Here is a 19,802-nt window from a genome sequence, read left to right on the forward strand (position 1 = left end):
TTTGACAGAGTGACACAGAAAAGAAAGACACCAGAAGACTATTTTTGTTGACAGCATTCTTCTAATGTATCCGGAAACAAAAGGTACAATACATTTGTAGATTTTCAGTCTAATTTTAAATCACCAACTTATATTCATCAAGGGTAATAGAACTTCGTAAAATTCATGTGTTGTATCCTTCACAGTATCGTCCGAAATGAGAGGAGGCAGCAAATGTTTCATTTGTGTTAAAACACAAAGAGACCATTAAGATATTCATTAAAAAATATGTATTAAACCAGTCGTAAATTCAATATTAATTAGTAATAACAATGTTTTGTTTTAGATGTTGCATGCATATTCACTATTAGCATTGTTATTATATACACGCGTTGGTAAAGTCACAGATGTACAAATGTTAAAACAGGTATAAAGTATGGATTGATCTATTATAAAAAATGTGATACGACCAGGACAAACGGCGTTAATGGAAATGAATGCATACATATGTAGTAATTGCAAATTTATGGTTATGTCGATATTATTCGGCTCTGTAAGATGTAAAGAAATACATTGCTAACAAAATCGTTCTCTTTTACTTCTCTCTAGATACGTCCTCAGGAACTGATGGATAATATGTCACCATTTTGATATTATGATATGATAATATGGTGGTTATATGGCGAATGTCAGTGACGAACTAGCTGTTATCATTGTATCTTCTTTCCCATGTGTACCAGTAAATATTGTTTGAATTTTTAAGGATCAGTATATTGAAGAATTCGCGTGTTTCCCTTTATTCCGTTTTACACATTCCTACAACATATCGATAACGGTACTGTGGTTTCGCGAAGATTATCTTAAAACTGATATATTAAAAGTTATTTTGTGGTCTTTACAAAAACAAAAAATATATAAATAAATGAATAATTTGATAAATGAATAGGCATATCAAAACAAAACAAGCCGACGCTTAAAGCAAAGTTTGTCATATGATTTTATGCGGACGTGTGCATTTTTGCTTTAAATTACGGACGAGCTGGAAACACAATCTGTTATCTTTAGTCGACCATGTCAAGAGCATGCGTAACTGACATCTTCATTCCAGTTCTTCAGCACAAAGCGATATATGCTTTTACGCTTGACCAGTTTGTATGTATATGCTGAAAATGTTATGAAGTTATCATTTAATTGCATGCAAAATTTGCGTCTATAATCGTCATCGTAATATTTGATACAGGAAATGATATTTATCCTCAATTATTTGACTGTATTACTTTACGAGAAACAGCACGATAAGCTCTTGGGCATTCATTGGATTTTTCTTTTTTTCTCTCTCTTCATGTCCTCTTTCCTGTTTCTTGAGATCATTTCGTATTTAGATGGCGTTCCAGGTTTTTTATCTTTCTATTAGTAATTTCTATTTTGACATATATAATTCAAAAGTTAACAATTTAAAGCAATATCTAGCGTTACATTTTACCGATATTCCATCATGTTTTCACTTGTATTGGGTAACAGGTCATTGGGTTGAAAGAAACTACTCTTTGAGGGAAGCGTATGCATGCTTGTCGGAAATGCAAGTTCGATCCATTTACAAATTAAATTACGTATACAATTAGGCACTTCTCGTGTCTTTCTCTTTTTTTGTCGTGTCTTAACGAGTGTTTTCCTTCTAAGAAACCGTATTTGGTAGGTCTTCGTCCGCTATTCCAATACATAATTTATAACAGATAATTTTCTTGACCTGCCGATTGGAAAGATTGTTTTTCACTAACATGCTTTTCATACATGATTTGATACCTGCTTCTGTTATGTTAAGATTTACAGAATACAATTTCCAATCAAAATGCACTTCGTAAAGTAAAAGAGATCTGCATATTTATACAGGATTGGTTGACCTTGTTCTGTACGGTGGCGTTATCGATGCCGGAGTTTGTTGGAAATTGACAGAAACATAGAGAGATTCGAATTTAAGAAATATGACAGGAAAGCGATGTGCGCATATATATTTACGGTATCAACAGGGGACAATTCGCTAACGACATAATAGCATCCTGGCCCAAGCCTTGCCATCGGTGCTGATCACATATGGTCAGGATTATTTTGGTTCCATTCACACAGAATCAGGCAACAAAATAATGTATAACGATCTTTGGATTTACTGACGAAATATGTTTTAACATATAATTTACATACACTTAGCGAAAAATATTATTGATGTTGTTGTTATATACAACTTTGATTTTAAGGTATGTTTTTTCAGTGAGTTTTTTTCTCAGCAATAAAGATTCTCATGAGCTTCGTCAACATACATGTACGACAGGTTCCAGAGAGATTGTATAGCATTGTATTATGAAAATAACGAAATATAAAGATAGCCTGAACAATGAGAATATTAACAGAAACGCATCTGGCCGAGTACGGATTACATCAGGAAATGCACACTGAAGGAAAGAAATGCTGCAACTGTACTTGTTTATCTTGTATATCATTGGTTTAGAATTTCAGAATTTTGAATTTTAAGTTTATTAAAAAGGCGACTCGACCCAGCAGATCATAATTCGATCTTTTTTTAAAGATATACGCCGATGAACAGTCAAAACTGGTTTGCCTTGTTGACCGCTTTCTTACATTTTTTCAGCAATTACGAATATTAAGAGCACAGAAAACGTCATATTCAACCTTTATTTTGAGTGCAATAACTTTTCAACCAACGATGATTCCGCTACCGTCGACATCCCTGGAAAACATAATTACATGGTAAAGTTAGTATGAGACTTAAAGCAACAAAAGAATAAATTCATGCACTTACTTAACACTGTAAATACGAATTTGCTTGATAGATATGCAAACTTGTCAGTGTTTGGCAAGAACATAAGTTTAGTGTGACATAGTGGTATGTTATTAGACTACCCCACCTCTTATATTTTTGTAGGCATAAACTATAACAAATACGGTTGAATCTTACAGTGGCGAGATCAATTTCATATCAAATGGATAGAAATTTCTTCTTTCTTTCTTTATTCTATTGATTAATTGCTTTGGAAATAAACAGAAAATCGTATCGATGCTAAACTTGAAGCCATATTAGCTGTACGTATTTGACTCCATTTTGACATTACAATGACTTGTAATAGTAAGAAGTCATTTACCTGGTTTTATATGAAAAATAACGAACGCGACAATCTTGCGATAAAAGGGTAACATTATGTTTTATATATATATATATTACGTACCAATGTTTTTTGTATACATAATTTTATATTTTGATACTATATCTATAAAATTACACATTGAATGCATTAATGTTATTTTGCTACATCACTAAAACATCACTGTAGCAGTTGTTCCCGTTCAAAAAGTTATCATAAAATAAGAAGTCACCACAATATACATATTGAGACATACTAGTACCAGCCTATGGACACATACTCTGATTGACAGATGTAGTAAAGGTGAATATCACAATCATCATCTGCCATCTTGAAGCCACCAGCCCCATAGAGGTTCATACAGTTGCCAGACAGGGCATTATTGGGTTCTCCATCAGCCCAGTTGATATAAGTGAGTTCCTCTCCTGTTTGGGCCCACTTCCATACATTTTCTACTTCCAAATCTGTTCCATCGATCCAATACAGAACATGCGATGCATCTGTGTACGAAAGAAAGATACCAGGATAATTACACACCATGTGTTCAGTCTTTGATATTCAATCCTAATACATAATCATTGTGTAAACGTTGGTTCGACTATGTTATTCTGAATACAAAGTAGGTCCTAATTATACCGTATTTTAACATACAGTTGTTTACGTTTGCTATTTTATGTTCGTTTCTGCACCTAATCCCTATTGATATGCTTGTTGACATATTCGTCTTTATGTTCTAATGCGATTTTCTTCTGTCATGACCGAGCTAAAAGTACTTTCACATGGATACATAGAGTTATAAACATAATGTTGATTGTAATCGTCTTCTTTATGCAGCTGTCGATGACATTGTTATTTACAATATGAATATTTAATCCCAATTATTGCATAATATCAAATTCAAACGTAAGAAAAACACAGAAGTAAACCCCTCATACATTTTCCCCGTGGCTGTAACACAACCATTCTGAAGGAACAGACTTATCAAAGATGGGTGGTATGAAAAATGAAATAAAACAGCATGTAATATATATATTTATGATGATTTGACAAAGATATATAAACGCAATGTTAGTGTTAACCTTATTGACAAAAACAGTTGCCAGAATCAACACAAGTTATAGCTAGTTTAGTTTTGAGGGTTTGTTATGTCAGAAAGTTAGGTATTTATTTATATAAGCCTTTATAAAAGTACAACCCGATTTTCATGGTTCAATTCAGGAAAATACATTATCTTTAGCCACGGATCGAATAATTTGTACAATCCTGAAAACACAGACTACATAGAATATAGGTGCAAACGATAAATATACCAATGCGTGAGTGAGACGCCAGAACGGAACTATCTAGTCATTAGAACTACAAACGTAACGTTGGAAATGGAACCTACGAGCCGTGGCAAACTTAGGCTGCCGTTTGAAATGGTCTCCAGAGAAAGGTCCATTTTCCACAGGGACGTCGTTGAAAGCGCTGACTGTGGATAATGGACCCAACTACCATTACGGCGATTGTCACATTCGGATTATGCAGTATAGTTATTGATCAAAGATTAAAGAAATCTTCTGAATTATACTATTACATACTATCATACCTGTTATCCTTCAGTTTAAGCTCACACAATAAGAATTATATTATGTGAACACGATTAGGATGACCTACAGATAGTCTATTAAAACGATTAGCTGCACAATATCAATATAAAGGAATACAATCGTAAGTTGATTCAGGGTATTGTTTAAGCTCATAAACGTATTTGCCAATTTATTAAAGTCCTCGTACATTTTTCTTTAACTAGTAAACAATTTGTATATTGTGATGAATATTGTTCTGTATGACCAAATGTTTCTGTGGATATTTTGTCGTCTTCTGTGTAATTTATGGTTATAAAGACATGGATTGAATACTGGAGATAACAATAAAACCAGCTCTTCTCCAAAATGGATTGTCTTACTTTCCATGACTCCTATGTGTACCTGCAATCACTCCTATATAATTGACAGCTCTCTTGACCTAAGGTGAACCGTCCGCTAAGTCGAGTGCCAGTAATACACGTATGTAACAAGAGTCAGTTGTATAGAAAAACAAGACATTTAAGTCAAGATATTCCGCGGTTCCTTTTGCCAAGTTGTACATGAAACAGGAGTAATTTTTATGGCACAATAAACATGTGACATTGCATTCTGGGTCCAGTTTCAATGTGGAATATAGAACCGATGTGATCTTGACAGAGAAAACGTCACAGATTTTTCGGTCGGTTTTCAACGTTCAATATGAAAAAAAGTCTAATGGGTCATACTACAGTAGATCATTGATATTCAGCGTAAATTTCAATTTCAATTTATGAAAGGCTTAAATCCCGTATTATAATACAACGATTAATTTTAATCGTTATACATTATTCAAAAACCGAATCTTGAATTTGCGGAGTGACTTGACACTGCAGTGTTAGCGTATTTTATACAGTTTACAGTGGATGCACTGGCGTAGTTGATTGTTAATTTATAGATTTTAAATAATTATTCAGTTTATGGTTAAAAATTATGATTTCCGCCCAATCAAGGGAGGAAACTCGAACAAACTTCATCTGGTTTTAATCGACGTTGATAAAATGTGATTGCGAATATAAGTAGTTTAACCTCTTATATAAGCAAACGTTCATATTTTCCAAAAAGTACAAACCGATATGAAAACGGAATAGGAATAATGAAAAATATAAGTATTCTACAGACTGCTGGTGTTCATTTTAACCTATCAATCAGAAACATGTATGCATTTGCATGATTCAACAGGAACTGGTAACAACATATTTTCAGAAAATTTCAAACATTCAAAGATCCAGGTTTGCCTAAAAATACTACACACCGTGCCTGTGTATATGCTTCAGTTCCGATATAAGAAAGTTCTGTTCATCTGCTGAAGTGATGACTGCCAAATTCGAATGGAGGGCTAAACACGTCGCCTACAATAGCAAAAGGGTTAAAAAATGTAGGCAATTGTTAAGAAGTAGTGCATCATTTCAATATATTGCTTTATTTATCAAAACGTTTAAGGGTTTGATTTGGGTCGTCACATAATCTGAGTAAATGTTGACATTATATCAAACAGTGTGAACCCTTATTACTACCTTACATCCACACACAATCAGTACATTATCTTTTAAAAAAAGAGTAACTATAACTCTCTATTTATATAATCTTGTATATTTAATCGGATCTTGAAGTAGATGCTATTGATAATTGCTTTAACGGCACTTGTGAAACAATTGATTATGCAACAAGTGATTCTAGACTTTGTCCAACATTAAACACTTCCGTCAAAAAACTTTACATAATGTGACCTTTCAGTGGGAAAATTTTCAGACTTTCAACATTCAAACTACAAATGTTTGATAATAACCAGAGACTGAGCCTAGTAGGGTGATATTCTCTATTTATATTTGTATTTAATTTCTTGACTGCCTCTTCGAGGGATTGATATTAGTTGTATTAGCGTAGCAAATATTACATCCAACATTCATAAAAATGAAATACTATCAGTCATGATACTTTGATTTATGACGTAACACAATAATAACCATTATGTGCTGACTTTCTGTTATGCTGTTCACTTTAGTTATAAAATATACTTACAAACGCTTCTCCCCATGTTGATTTACCATGGGAAAATAAATAGCAGTTGTTCTCAAATGACACCCATCCGTTCCTACAAGATGCTAAACCTGAAAATATTCTACATTAAATTATAAGATAAAACCGGGAATAAATCTGGAATAAGTTCAAGCTTTCTCGGTTTGTTCAATATCTATAATGCGTACCATTTACCTCACCTGTGTTGTTGTTCATCATACGCTTTTGAATAAAAACTCCTTTTACTACTTGTCGCCATATTGCATGTGTATCATCAGTACATGTTTGTCCCTAAAATTATACGAAATATTAATATTTACCCTCCGGGATACAGCATACGATCAATGTCAAGAGAAGAGAAAGCCGGGAGTCCATTTTTAATGATGTCATCTACTTTCCCAGGTGAAGTAGACAAGCAGTTGACCTGAGATAGTGCTAATCTGAAGCGAGGTTTACGGCACCAGTTGCCACACATATATAGTACCTGTAACGTTACACACGGTTACAAACGTGTGATTACTGGGCTCAAATGGTGCTCTTTATGATATATAATACATCCTATCTAGCTCTGTAGAACAGCTTTGTTAGTAGGTCTTCTTATGATCGTGTGGACAGGCAATCCTAAACATTATATGTTACGAGGAAATTATTTGCCAGGTATTTACCAATGTTTGAGCACGCATGCATTGTATTTAATGTCCACGTCTATCTAATGTAAATAACATATCAGGTTATGCAAGAAACATTGATAACCGATATTTGAATACTTGAACTTTTGAAAACTTTTCTTAACATGTGAATTAATATTTAAAAAATGGTCCTTTGAGGTATTCCTCTGTTTTAAGCATCAAAAATATGACTTTCTCATTGCAAGCTTTCATAAAGCGTATAACATGCCGCTATCGCATTGTATGATGCTTCTCTGAATTTGATGCATTTTCCATAATACCAAGAAGTTGAAGTCAGACATATCCTTCCTTGAGATATTGTATTATCAACAAAATTAATTTTCTATATTTACTAATACGTTTATTCAATAATTTCCCAATATTACTGACAAGTTTCACGATATATAACTTGGCAATGATAACATTAGGTATTTGTTTCCCATTTTGTTTTTAAACAACGAGTGGAGAAGGGATGACTTAATGAGTTTGTGAATTAAACAGAATAAAACAATATTTTCTTTAAAAGAGCTAGTATTTTAAACAAAACTCCTTGCTTGAAACTACATCATAAATAGATATTTATTCAATATTCATGCTTACACTATAGTTGTTTGCTCAGGGAAGATATCTATACAAAATAAGAGTTATATTAATCGGCTTTTGCAAAGTTTATCAGAAACAAAATACAAATTGATAATTAAGTAGAATAGTTAGTAGTGCTTTAACGTATGTATAAGGACTTTTCCACATCATCGCCTTTCAACACTGAGCAATCCAAGTATCAGTTTCATTGAATTGCACAGTGGTAGTCAAATGAAGTCGATAGAGAAATCAAATTTATTCGCTTTATTACACTATTATCAATCAACCGATGATATTTCCAGATTCCTCTCTATCACTGTCAATGAAAAAAGACAAAACATTACTTGAAAAATAAAACATCACAATATCAAATCATGCTAACATTACACGAATAAAGATTGAGTTCGTAATTCCTACTGGACATGAAGTTAATACATAAGTTCTCTGGGGTATCACCTTTATAAGATAAAGCTTAACGATGTACTGAATTGATAAGAATGTAATTTAATATACTGATAACAGTAACCCTGATAGCATCAAACGTTAAGAACATTTAAAGAAGACAAATAATTGATATCAGTGCTTCTAATATCTATGCAAACAATCTAGATATCTAATATATTATCTTACGTTTCTTGGCAAATGTAGTTGAGATGCAATTCGCAATCATCATCCGCCATTAGAAATCCACCTCTACCCCAGAGATTCATGCAGTTGCCACCTTGTGCGTTGTTTGGTTCGCCGTCAGCCCAGGCAGTGTAGGTAAGCTTATCTCCTGTTATCGCCCATCTCCATACGTTTTCTACTTCAAGGTCTGTACCATCTATCCAATACTGCACGTGAGGTGCATCTAAAGGAAACGAAACCTTTAATTCGTCAATCAATACATCTAGCGAAGATGAGGATTTGAATTCGTGGATAAATGTACCGGACGAAACTAATTATTTATTCATAACCTAAATTCACCGGTATCTGAGTTTTCTAGTAAGCTAGATCCATTTTGTTATGGTAGGGCAGAGCAGCTGCGTCGACCAATCCAATGGGGTGACAATGTCTATTCTTAATCATCACTTAATATTGACGTAGTTTTGGGCAACAGGCTTAAGTTTATATAAGTCCTCTCCATAAGGCAGATAAACGGTTACATTAAATAAAGTACATATGATCACACATTCACTGATTTATAGATAATATTAGTATAAGCTCCTATCTTGTTAAATTAAAGATATTAAATTGTTGAAATTTTTTTTAATAAAAATATGGTTTGAATAAGAAAACAGAGTCGATGTCTTAATGTCTAAAGAAGAATATATCGTGTTTGTGACCTATAATAAATGATAACTTAGATAGGTACCATTTTGATGAAGTTGATTAAGTTCACCAGTCAGGAAGGTTTGCTCCATGTCTGAAGTAATTACTGCCAGATGCGAATGAATTGCTAAACATGTTGCCTGAAGTAATATGATAAACACTGATTACTAAATATATGTGGCAGTAGAATTGAAATCCCGAAGCTGAATTACATTCCCATAAAGCAAAGAGATTTATTTGCTCATCTATCGTAAATAAATCGATTATCTTTTCAAGAAAAAAAAGGTATAAAACATGTATTTTCTTAGTTACGCGTGAAAAAATAAAGAAAGCGATAAAATTATTCTTTCTTATCTACTAATGTATATCCCTAAACTGCGTAAGAACTCTTTTCTTTTGTTTTCTTTTTTATCAACGTTATAACAACTTTTTCACACTTTTCTTTTCTTTTCAACATTTCGTATATTTCATGTTATTTGGTATTTTGTACTTTATGGCAGTTATAAAGAGCTTAAAAATACAATATTGGACATTTTTGCATTTATATATATATATATATATATATATATTTGATTTTAAATTTCTTTTCGGGGAGACCTGTCCACTTTTGTTTCATCTACAAGAAATCGCAGTTATTTATATTGTTTAACATAAGTATTTGTTCACATGTGTTGACCTTCATAAGGGGTGTATAAAAATAAAGCTTATCTTTAATCACCATAAGTACGTGTATGAAAGTGTATCTTCATCTAACTCGGAGTATTTATTTTATTGCTTAGGGGGTTTATCAATATATTAAAGTAATTGATGTGACGTTGTATTGTAATACTAACTGCTATATATCCGTCGGTTAAAAAAATCAGTAGGGCGTTCGGTTAGTTAGCCAGAGGTCCTAGGAAATCTCGGAGGCATTAATAAAGTAAGAGCGTTATGGAAGGCATTATGGATTTCCCGTGTGAAAAAAGTAGCACAAAGTTCCATTCGATTCGGTTAGTAGCCTCTCTTGAGGCGTTATGGTATAAGTATACAAACCGACGCCTCGGCCCAAGTGGATTTCCCGTGTGAAAATAAGTAGCACAAAGTTCCATTCGATTCCCAGCCTTGCCTGCATGCAAACCCTAAAATGAATAAAATATTTGGCAAAGTGTAACAATGTTTTTTCGTGTAACGTCTTCAGAGCAAAAATATACCATAAGACAAACATATGATGTATTCTGGTGAATAATTCAAACTAATAAGTATTAATAGCAAACTGTTTCCCAATGCGATTGAAAAATAGAAAAATGATCGAACAAATTATATTTTAATTCACAACATTTATGTTGTAATGTGGTCGTGTCTCGTTCGAATACTCAAAGTCACGCGTGAAACATGACATTGTGTAAGAATGAATCACATGACACAACAAAATACAAGCATTATCACTTGACACACACATTACCTCTTCCAATACTCAAAGTCACACACGGGAAACATAGCATTGTATGAGAATGCATCACATGGAACAACACATTCCTGTACTATAAACTTGACATTCATATTATCTCTTTCAATATTCAAAGTCACACGTGTGAAACATGACATTGTATAAGAATGCATCACATGGAACAACACATTCCTGTACTATAAACTTGACATTTATATTATCTCTTTCAATATTCAAAGTCACACGTGTGAAACATGACATTGTATAAGAATGCATCACATGGAACAACACATTCCTGTACTATAAACTTGACATTCATATTATCTCTTTCAATATTCAAAGTCACACGTGTGAAACATGACATTGTATAAGAATGCATCACATGGAACAACACACACTATAAACTTGACATTCATATTATCTCTTTCAATATTCAAAGTCACACGTGTGAAACATGACATTGTATAAGAATGCACACATGGAACAACACATTCCTGTACTATAAACTTGACATTCATATTATCTCTTTCAATATTCAAAGTCACACGTGTGAAACATGACATTGTATAAGAATGCATCACATGGAACAACACATTCCTGTACTATAAACTTGACATTCATATTATCTCTTTCAATATTCAAAGTCACACGTGTGAAACACGGCATTGTCTAAGAATGAATCACATGACAAAAAAAAAAAAAAGAAATACATGCACTATCATTTGACACACACATTACCTCTTTTAGCACATAGAGCTGAAATAATAAACACGATTACTATCCTAACGTCCATTTTCGAACAAGTGGATCGTCTGTTCTAGAAAGAATAGATAACGCCTTCCTATCAAAGTGAAGGACAGAAGTCTTACCTGTGTATCCGTATGCTAGTGTAAACGTGACATCAGCCTTTGTTTTATAAATTGAACATTACCTATAAAACTAGCAGGATATAAAATCAATTTTTCAGTCAACCTCTTCCACATTGTATTTCCTCTGAATATGTGTGGCGATAAATAATAACTTTTAACCATTTCTATATATCAATAGTAGGTAAAATGTTTAAGGAACAAAGTAAAGTGAATTCTCATCTCAGTGACAATTCGCTCTGTATATGCAACTGTACATATACAACAGATATTTATCCCTCTATTTACTTCTGTCTTCTCCTTCCTTCTGGTATCTCTCTTTACATCCATCCTCATATGTCTATTGAATGAATTTCAATCAGTGTGACCTTCAGTAAATATTTGCTGGATGGTCTAGCTGAACAACTAAATCTCTATCGAAATGAAATTCTTTAACTAGAGCGTATTTTGCAAAACCTACGTATTAAAAAGTGGACATACTCGATTTGTGGTTGACGATATTCACCAATGCCGAATCTGGAGGTAACAGACGTTTTAACATAGGAACATAACTGTACTTATTTATTTTTTTATAAAGGTTTAGCAGACAACAAACAACAGAGGCAATCCATATATTGTAAATAACGCAAACAAAATAGAGACATTTCCATCAAACGGTATACGTGTTATCCTTATGTGATATTTTTTATTTCTATATAGCAAACTTCATGTCTCATTATCCGACATTCAGGAGCTTTTTCCTAATATTTGATTGGTGTAGATTATCTTAAAGACATATGATCTTCATACTGATTTCTTTTCTATTTCCTTTTGCAGTATGAAGAAAGACATGTTTTCATTCGTGGTTGTTCCGTTATCGATCTTATTTGGGAACGTGGTGATATTTGCTAATATTAACGATGTACATTTTAGAGGTATATGTGTAAATATTTCCGCTGTTCATATTTTGCTCAAGATTAGCCGAATTCGAGAATGAATTAAGATAATGTTGACATGTGGGTATTTGAAAAGAAATCCATTATACTGTGCTACCTATAAAATTGTGTGATGTTTTACCAGATCCACAACTTGAACACGTGTACAGAAGTAAAGTTATTATATAGAAGGGAAAGTATCTAGGAATAGACAAGTTTTACTTGAACGTATTCGTATTGAGGTTTTCGTAAAAAGAAAACAAATAAGGGGGGGGGGGAGTTAAAGGTATTTTCATGTACGAGATGGTGTCATCTCACTGATGTATAATTAGATAATTTAACAGGTCCAGTACATCAACACGAATTTACCAAGGTTTTCTTCCAGGATGGAGAGAAAGATATTTACAATGAGAACGGCCGCCTTATTTACGTGTCACTGATATTGAATTAGATTGACGCGTTTGAAAATATCTTATCAGCTATAAACGTCCAATCCCTCTATTATCTATTTCAGAATTACCAAGATTGTCCAATACACTGCGAGCTGGAATGATGAAAAAATTACCTTTGTTCGTATTTGTACTAATATCAGCAATTCCTTACTCGGGTAAGCGTGTAGTGTATACATGTAAATATTGGTGGCGATAGATGTTCATGGTGTTTGTGCCTGGTGTTTAAAGAATTTCGATCGCGCTTGTGTCATTGTTCGGTGTACAGGAAATTAATTTTAAATTCCATATGTTGTAGATAGTTCGTTGTAATGACAAATGATCCATTCTGAGCACACTATGACTTCCTAATGTATCACAAAAACAAATTTAAAATCTTGATTGCAACATACGGTCATTTAATCCTCTGAATCTAAAAATTGATAATGTTGTAGACACATGTATCCTAGTTAAAATATATTCTTTCAAAGCTGACAGTGCAAGACAAGATTAGAATGCTTCCGAGACTTCCACTCTATGCTGTCGATATCTTACGGTCATTGTACATTTGTCTAAGAAGGTGGCAGACATTTTAGTCCAAACTGATGCCGGTATAGATTCTAATGACCATGTCAATTAACAAATCAAAGATTTTTAACTGTTGTCCGATTTTTTTTATTAAAGTTACTACATATGTGTAGTCTAATGTAACGAACACAATGGTGCAATCAGTTTTTTTTTATAAAGCACAACCATGGCTGCCACATATGGTTAAGGTGTAGGCTATATTGATAGCAACTTTAAGTTATATCATTACAATATCTCTATTGCCTAGTGTCACCTGCTAGAGTACTGGTTACTGACCATGACCTTGTACCAGGTGTCATGGTGTCATGAATAAGTTTTGGGGTATTATGTTACGGTATATATATATTTATAAAGCGTATATTTTCAGCCGCTGCTCAGTGTAGAGGAGGATGGATTGGCTTCAGGGAATCGTGCTACTATCTGTCGCATGGAGTTGCAACCTGGGTTGAGGCCGGTGTAAGTTTAAAAACGTTACAAGAATGGTACAAAAGACACACAAGAGGTTATACTTTTCAATATTAATTTGGATTTATACACAGTATGCAAGAGCGTCATACTGCCATTTCATCCTTCTAAATCCCATGAGTTAAACCACGGACATAAATTATTAAAACTAGATTAATGAAGCTAACATCAATGAAATAGATGATTTGTAGGGCAATCATGAGAAGAACAAATACGTGCATATATTTATTTGCTAATTTTCCTTCTTACCAGGAAATTTGTAATATGCTCGGGGGCTTCCTTGCCATGATAGAGACAGCAGAAGAACTGACATTTCTGAAATCTGAATTAGTTCACCTTCATCAACATGGTAAGTACACGTCCGAATACTAATAATTAATTCATTTGCTTGACGGCTATTCAGATATTTGTGTTGTGACACATGGAATAAGCGTATGTAGAGCTGAAATTACCTGATTAGTGATGTCATAGCGTCAGGTGTCATATGATTTGTGTCATCTGCAAAGAAAAGGAATTGAAATGTAAATATCGATTATTGAAATGCTCTAGCGGTCTAATTAACTGACTTATTATTAAAGTATCTACGTTATGTAATTTTGCACTTACGCGTTTCGATAGTGTTACATTAACTGAAAACCATGGAAGGTCCTCTATTCATCAATGCTGATATGAAACAAATTTTTAATCGGTTATTACATATTTTATGTTATTGTCGAGAACATCATGTACACTATTTTATAAATAAGATAAGAAAATTGTTATGAATTGTTTCCATCCTAAATTACTCTCCCAACATAGTTAAGGAGTGCATGAGAATCGTTTTGGTATGTTAGCCTTTTTTGTCTTTTGTGCACTGCTTTTGTAATGCGTTTATTACATTATTATCATTTGACCTTAAATTCACAGAATATTTTATATTGGTGGCAATCAACCAATGTTAAAAGGACAAGGTTTGCACTTTACCTCTTTTAAATAAAACATACGTGTTGGAGGTATCCTGTGAGATTCCTCAATGGATTAACATTATATTTATTCCATGTTATCATAATTACAAGATACTGGTTGGCATTTGTCTATTTACAAGGCAACGGCATCTGATGGTCAATGCACTTATATGTTTACATTTGTAATATACCTTTCCAACAAGTTACACATATGGTCGCTTGAAATAACATAAATAATAATAAATGAATACAAAACAATATATACGGGTGAATATTTTCTAAATATCACAAATACCAAGAACTTCCCATCCGGCTGTCACCATGGCATGGGTTAAACGTACTTTCCTCAACATAGTGCAATTTCTGTATCTGTAAATCTGCGCACACATACAATAATTATATACCGCACTCAGTGTCACACTGATCGGTGGCTCTTCCATATAAATACATCATGTTCCTAAACAATCTAGTATGTATTAATTGTCGGGAGAAAAGCTTCCAAAAAAGGAAGTGTTTGAATTCCTCATTTTCAAATATTGCCGTACCTGCGACTCGGTAACGTGGAAATTGAGATGATATACCTATATCCGACACGGAAAAGTTGATTCAGTCATAACTGTAACATTGTGCTCAATAGTTCTGGATATAACGTGATATTTGCATGTCCATTGAAAATTATATGCAACAGTATAACAACGATTTACCGACAGCAACATTCGCCATCTGTATACCTAACCGGAGGACGAGTGTCAATGGCGACAATGACACTGGATAACCATGATACATAAGAAAATGACGTCAGGAATAATAGGGTGACCCAAAAAACTAGATTTGTTTGACTAGTCACTGATGTCATTAAATCCTTATTCTAATAACTGAAATTATGCACAAAACCGGAACTTAATTATCACTTAATTTCAAAAGGAATTGACCTTGTTTATACTGTTCCAGATATCTATTGCAAGTTAAACTCACTTTGTTTCAGCATAACCAAGCCATGCCATAATATAGCTTAACCCTCTCTTTACTAAGCGCAAGTCCTTTTCTTTGTTGGAATTTTAAGGCTTCGCTTGTAGCTTTTCTTCGTGAGGCGACCGGAGCACAAGTTACACAAAGTGACTCAGCAGCCAAATGATCTTCTGACGATATATTTCACATTGCTTTATGTTCTTCTCTTTAATCAAATAAAACGCTGAAACTTGCCTTGACATTTTAACATTTTACATCATACACAGGACAGGAAATTTGAATGCACTATTGAATATTATTCACATAAATGCTATTTAGCATAAAAGAATACAGGAATTCCAATGTGAAAATAAACAATGATAAAAAACATCATTATAAAATCAATTGTGGCATGAAGAATATGCTACAAGTCCACTTGTAATGATATCAACTATAACATAGTTTACAGATCAAAGCTGAACCACTTTTAAAGCAAAACGAATACGAGTAAGTGAAATCAATGTAAGCTCCTGCGGATTTTGTACCGAATCTGTGGTCAGGAACATGAAAACATACATCATCAGTGACTTTTAATAATTGATACGTTTATCAACATCTACACATATTCTTGTTTCAATGAAAAGAATTGTCGCTTCAGACATTGTATTTTTTTAGATGCTTCAACGAAGCAATATTGGATTGATGGCAACGACCTCGAGATCGAAAATGTCTGGAGGTGGATAAAAACTGGACAGACTATTACCTTTACGGACTGGGCTCCTGGAGAACCTAATGCTGCCGAAAATGATAATTGCTTGAACCTTTGGGGAAAGAGTGGATTTCGCTACGCTGACAATCCTTGCGAAGAACATTACAACTATGTGTGTGAAATAAGGTATGTTTCTGTTTTGATGATGATGATGATGATGATGATGATGATGATGATGATGATGATGATGATGATGATGATGATGATGATGATGATGATGATGATGATGATGATGATGATTGATGATGATGATGGAAACAGTTTCAAACGAGAAACGGCGACATTTCAGGGCCAAATTGAAAGAACACACAAAGGCAGGCCATGATGTCCTATTCATTACTGGACAGGAATATACGATTTCCAGATTATCGATGCAAGTGATTATCTTTCATGAACCCTTTCTGTGACATCTCATAGTTTACTTAACTATATAACAATTTTAGCTAGTCTAAGATTAATAGAAAATATAGCTAAAATTGTACAATGCAATGCAAACATGATACAGATAAATTTACAAACAGCATATTTAGATCCTAATGTCATTTTTGACGAGGACAATAATGCCGGTGAATGGCAGATATCTTTCCACTACAGAGTCAGTAAATATCATCGAAATTGAAGGAAATCGGTCCCTATAATTAAGGAATGGATTGCGAAGTTTCCAGACTACCTTCATCGTACCTGTCAGTAGTAGTAGGTGTTATATAACATTTAATACATGATGTTACATGTAATTTTCATTTCTGTCAGATAAAATAAGGGGGGGGATCAATCTTTATCAACATAGTATTTTGCTACTGTTTCATTACAGAGATTCTGAGATGTCAGGGATTGTGGGATGATGACATTATGCTGTCAGGAGGACGATAGAGAATACTTCAGCCATACGAATATAACAATTCATCCAATAACAGCATTTTCGTATCAACCGGCGACAGTGTTTATCTATTAGATAATAAACACACATTATTGTACTAAATAGGAAAGGCTTTGATATTGTAACATGCAAATAATGTGAAATGTTCCCCTTATATATTCAGGGGATAGTAATTGTTAAAACCAAACCTCATCACCATATATCCAGTATATGCATGTAACAACATAAATGTATATCAGTACTTAGGTAATGAAATCTAAAAGAGATGTGATCATCACAATACTAGCGAAATTCTACAAAAACTAGGACCTGCATAATTATCTTCAAGACGGTTTATGACATGTTGTTAGCCAATCAAAGCGTTTCTTTCAATCCTTAATAACGTAGAAACTCTGTCCACTTTCCAGAAAAGTTGTGAAGAGATTCGGGTCAAAATGTAGGTCGAGACATGAAAAGTAAAAGAGAAATCCCTGCATGGGTTATTTACCTAAATTGTTGTTTATATTGATTTACATACCTAAAATTCGTAATGTCTACCTCTGAATGACGAAGTAGATCAATAAACGACCATCGTGGAGAAGCATCGACAAGTGACGTGATGAAAGACTCATACGAGATTGTCACTACGTTTCTTTCAAATGTAGATAAGGATTTATGTATAAGTGGGAATAGAATCATCCAGTAAAGGTAGGAGACAATACCTTATCATATATTTATATATTGGATGAAGTCGATTGATACTATCACCTACATATTTATTGACATCATGACCTTATCTCGAAGCAAACTGAACCGGAATATGTTACAATGATTACCAAAATCGTGCTTTCTTCTTCATATTTCGATAACATATTTGAGCATGTCGTTATAACAAATGTATCGATGTCGATCATCTGTCTCAGGAAAGATGGTCGCCATCTTTACGCTCTAGTAAAATTCCTGAGTATATCGAGGATTAGAACATCAAAATTACCCACTAAACAACTAATGACCGGTAATTCAGAAAATGGATTACATGTGATGCTTTCGTTAAAATACTGACGTTTCTGATGCAACATTAACATTAAATCTTTGCCTGTGTGAGTGTGTAAGGATGTATCAATATATGTTTGTAATGTGTAAACAAAAACAAAATAAATACAAAAACCCATACCCTCAAGTTTGAGAAAATAAGTTTCTTAGTTTTTAATACGAAAATCTTTCATTCATCATAACAGGTGAAATTAGATTTGCATAATTTAAATCTCCAATGAACTGCGAATACTAATCACTTTGAAAATTATGATAACGAAACTAGACCAAAAAATATTTGAAAAGAAATGTCTAAAAATTCAGTATGGGGAAGTTCTTATGTCCATATATCATGATAACCTTGGATGTCGTATTGTGGTCTCTAATCTAAATAGTACCAGAGAAAATATAATCCTTCCTCATTGTTTTTCAAGAATCTTTGCCTAAAAATACCGTCGCTAGAGGTGTGGCTCTATTCGAGATAGGATGCAACGGGACATGAACGGACACAATGGATTGTAAGATATGGGGGCCGAGTTGAAGTTTAAATATTACTTTTTGTAAACAAATGCACCCCTATGGTATATGTTTTAACTTTGATCTGTCGTTGTTTGTTTGTTTGCCCTTTCGAGTTTTTGTTATTTGTTGATTTAAAAATCATTATAATTTAGGAATCTATGCCGATTCGATTTGAAGCAACCAAGTGTTCTGTCACCGGCTTACTTGTTTGACAATAGAATTAAACAGATAAGTGTTGTTTATTATGAAAACTTATGTATGTACGATTAATAAGCGATTATCAGATATGTTTTGAATAAAATACTATTTCATTCAGGATTACATGCCTTACGCCATATTTTAAAAATAAAAATCGTCGTACATTATGTGGCTTGACAGAGAATATCGATGTTATTAATCACCATGAAACCAAATTGACCGATCTCGAAATGTAAACATAAGGAAAATATAATTTTTCGACATACATTACAAATACTTAAGAACCCAAAAATCAGAAAAAAATTATCCACGGTTGTAATGATCAGGATCTGAGTTACTAGCTCTGAGACAGAGAAGGGATACACATTTTATATAAAATGTATAACTGCTTTGAATTAAAATCAATGTCTAGGGCAAACAGTTCGATATACGGGTTCTTCATTACAAACACCTCTATTTTGTGATAGGAAAGTCCCAGTGTTCTGCAATATTGTTTGTTTGATAGTTCTTAACTACAAAGAATAAATTCAA

At 33.4% G+C, this 19,802-nt stretch overlaps 3 protein-coding genes across 3 annotated transcripts; 1 reads left to right on the forward strand and 2 right to left on the reverse strand.

The window, feature by feature from the left end:
• Nucleotides 1-3,389: 3,389 nt before the first annotated feature.
• Nucleotides 3,390-7,132, reverse strand: LOC132548189 (perlucin-like protein). Its single transcript, XM_060212010.1, has 4 exons — nt 7,078-7,132; nt 6,761-6,849; nt 5,994-6,090; nt 3,390-3,634 (listed from the first exon to the last, which is right to left on the reverse strand). Exons 1-4 carry the CDS (start codon nt 7,130-7,132, stop codon nt 3,390-3,392), a joined length of 486 nt encoding a protein of 161 aa, XP_060067993.1.
• A 1,157-nt stretch (nt 7,133-8,289) lies between these two features.
• LOC132548190 (perlucin-like) lies at nt 8,290-11,537 on the reverse strand. The gene is made up of 5 exons (XM_060212011.1): nt 11,483-11,537; nt 10,351-10,436; nt 9,356-9,458; nt 8,638-8,851; nt 8,290-8,323 (listed from the first exon to the last, which is right to left on the reverse strand). The coding sequence occupies exons 1-5, from the start codon at nt 11,535-11,537 to the stop codon at nt 8,290-8,292; spliced, it is 492 nt and encodes a 163-aa protein (XP_060067994.1).
• A 2,169-nt stretch (nt 11,538-13,706) lies between these two features.
• Nucleotides 13,707-17,508, forward strand: LOC132548193 (perlucin-like protein). The gene is made up of 5 exons (XM_060212014.1): nt 13,707-13,722; nt 13,908-13,996; nt 14,258-14,354; nt 16,573-16,792; nt 17,478-17,508. Exons 1-5 carry the CDS (start codon nt 13,707-13,709, stop codon nt 17,506-17,508), a joined length of 453 nt encoding a protein of 150 aa, XP_060067997.1.
• Nucleotides 17,509-19,802: the final 2,294 nt, after the last annotated feature.

Source organism: Ylistrum balloti, unplaced genomic scaffold, assembly GCF_031769215.1.
Source record: "Ylistrum balloti isolate Yb309-2 unplaced genomic scaffold, AGI_CSIRO_Ybal_v1 Utg370006, whole genome shotgun sequence".
Lineage (NCBI taxonomy): Eukaryota > Metazoa > Mollusca > Bivalvia > Pectinida > Pectinidae > Ylistrum > Ylistrum balloti.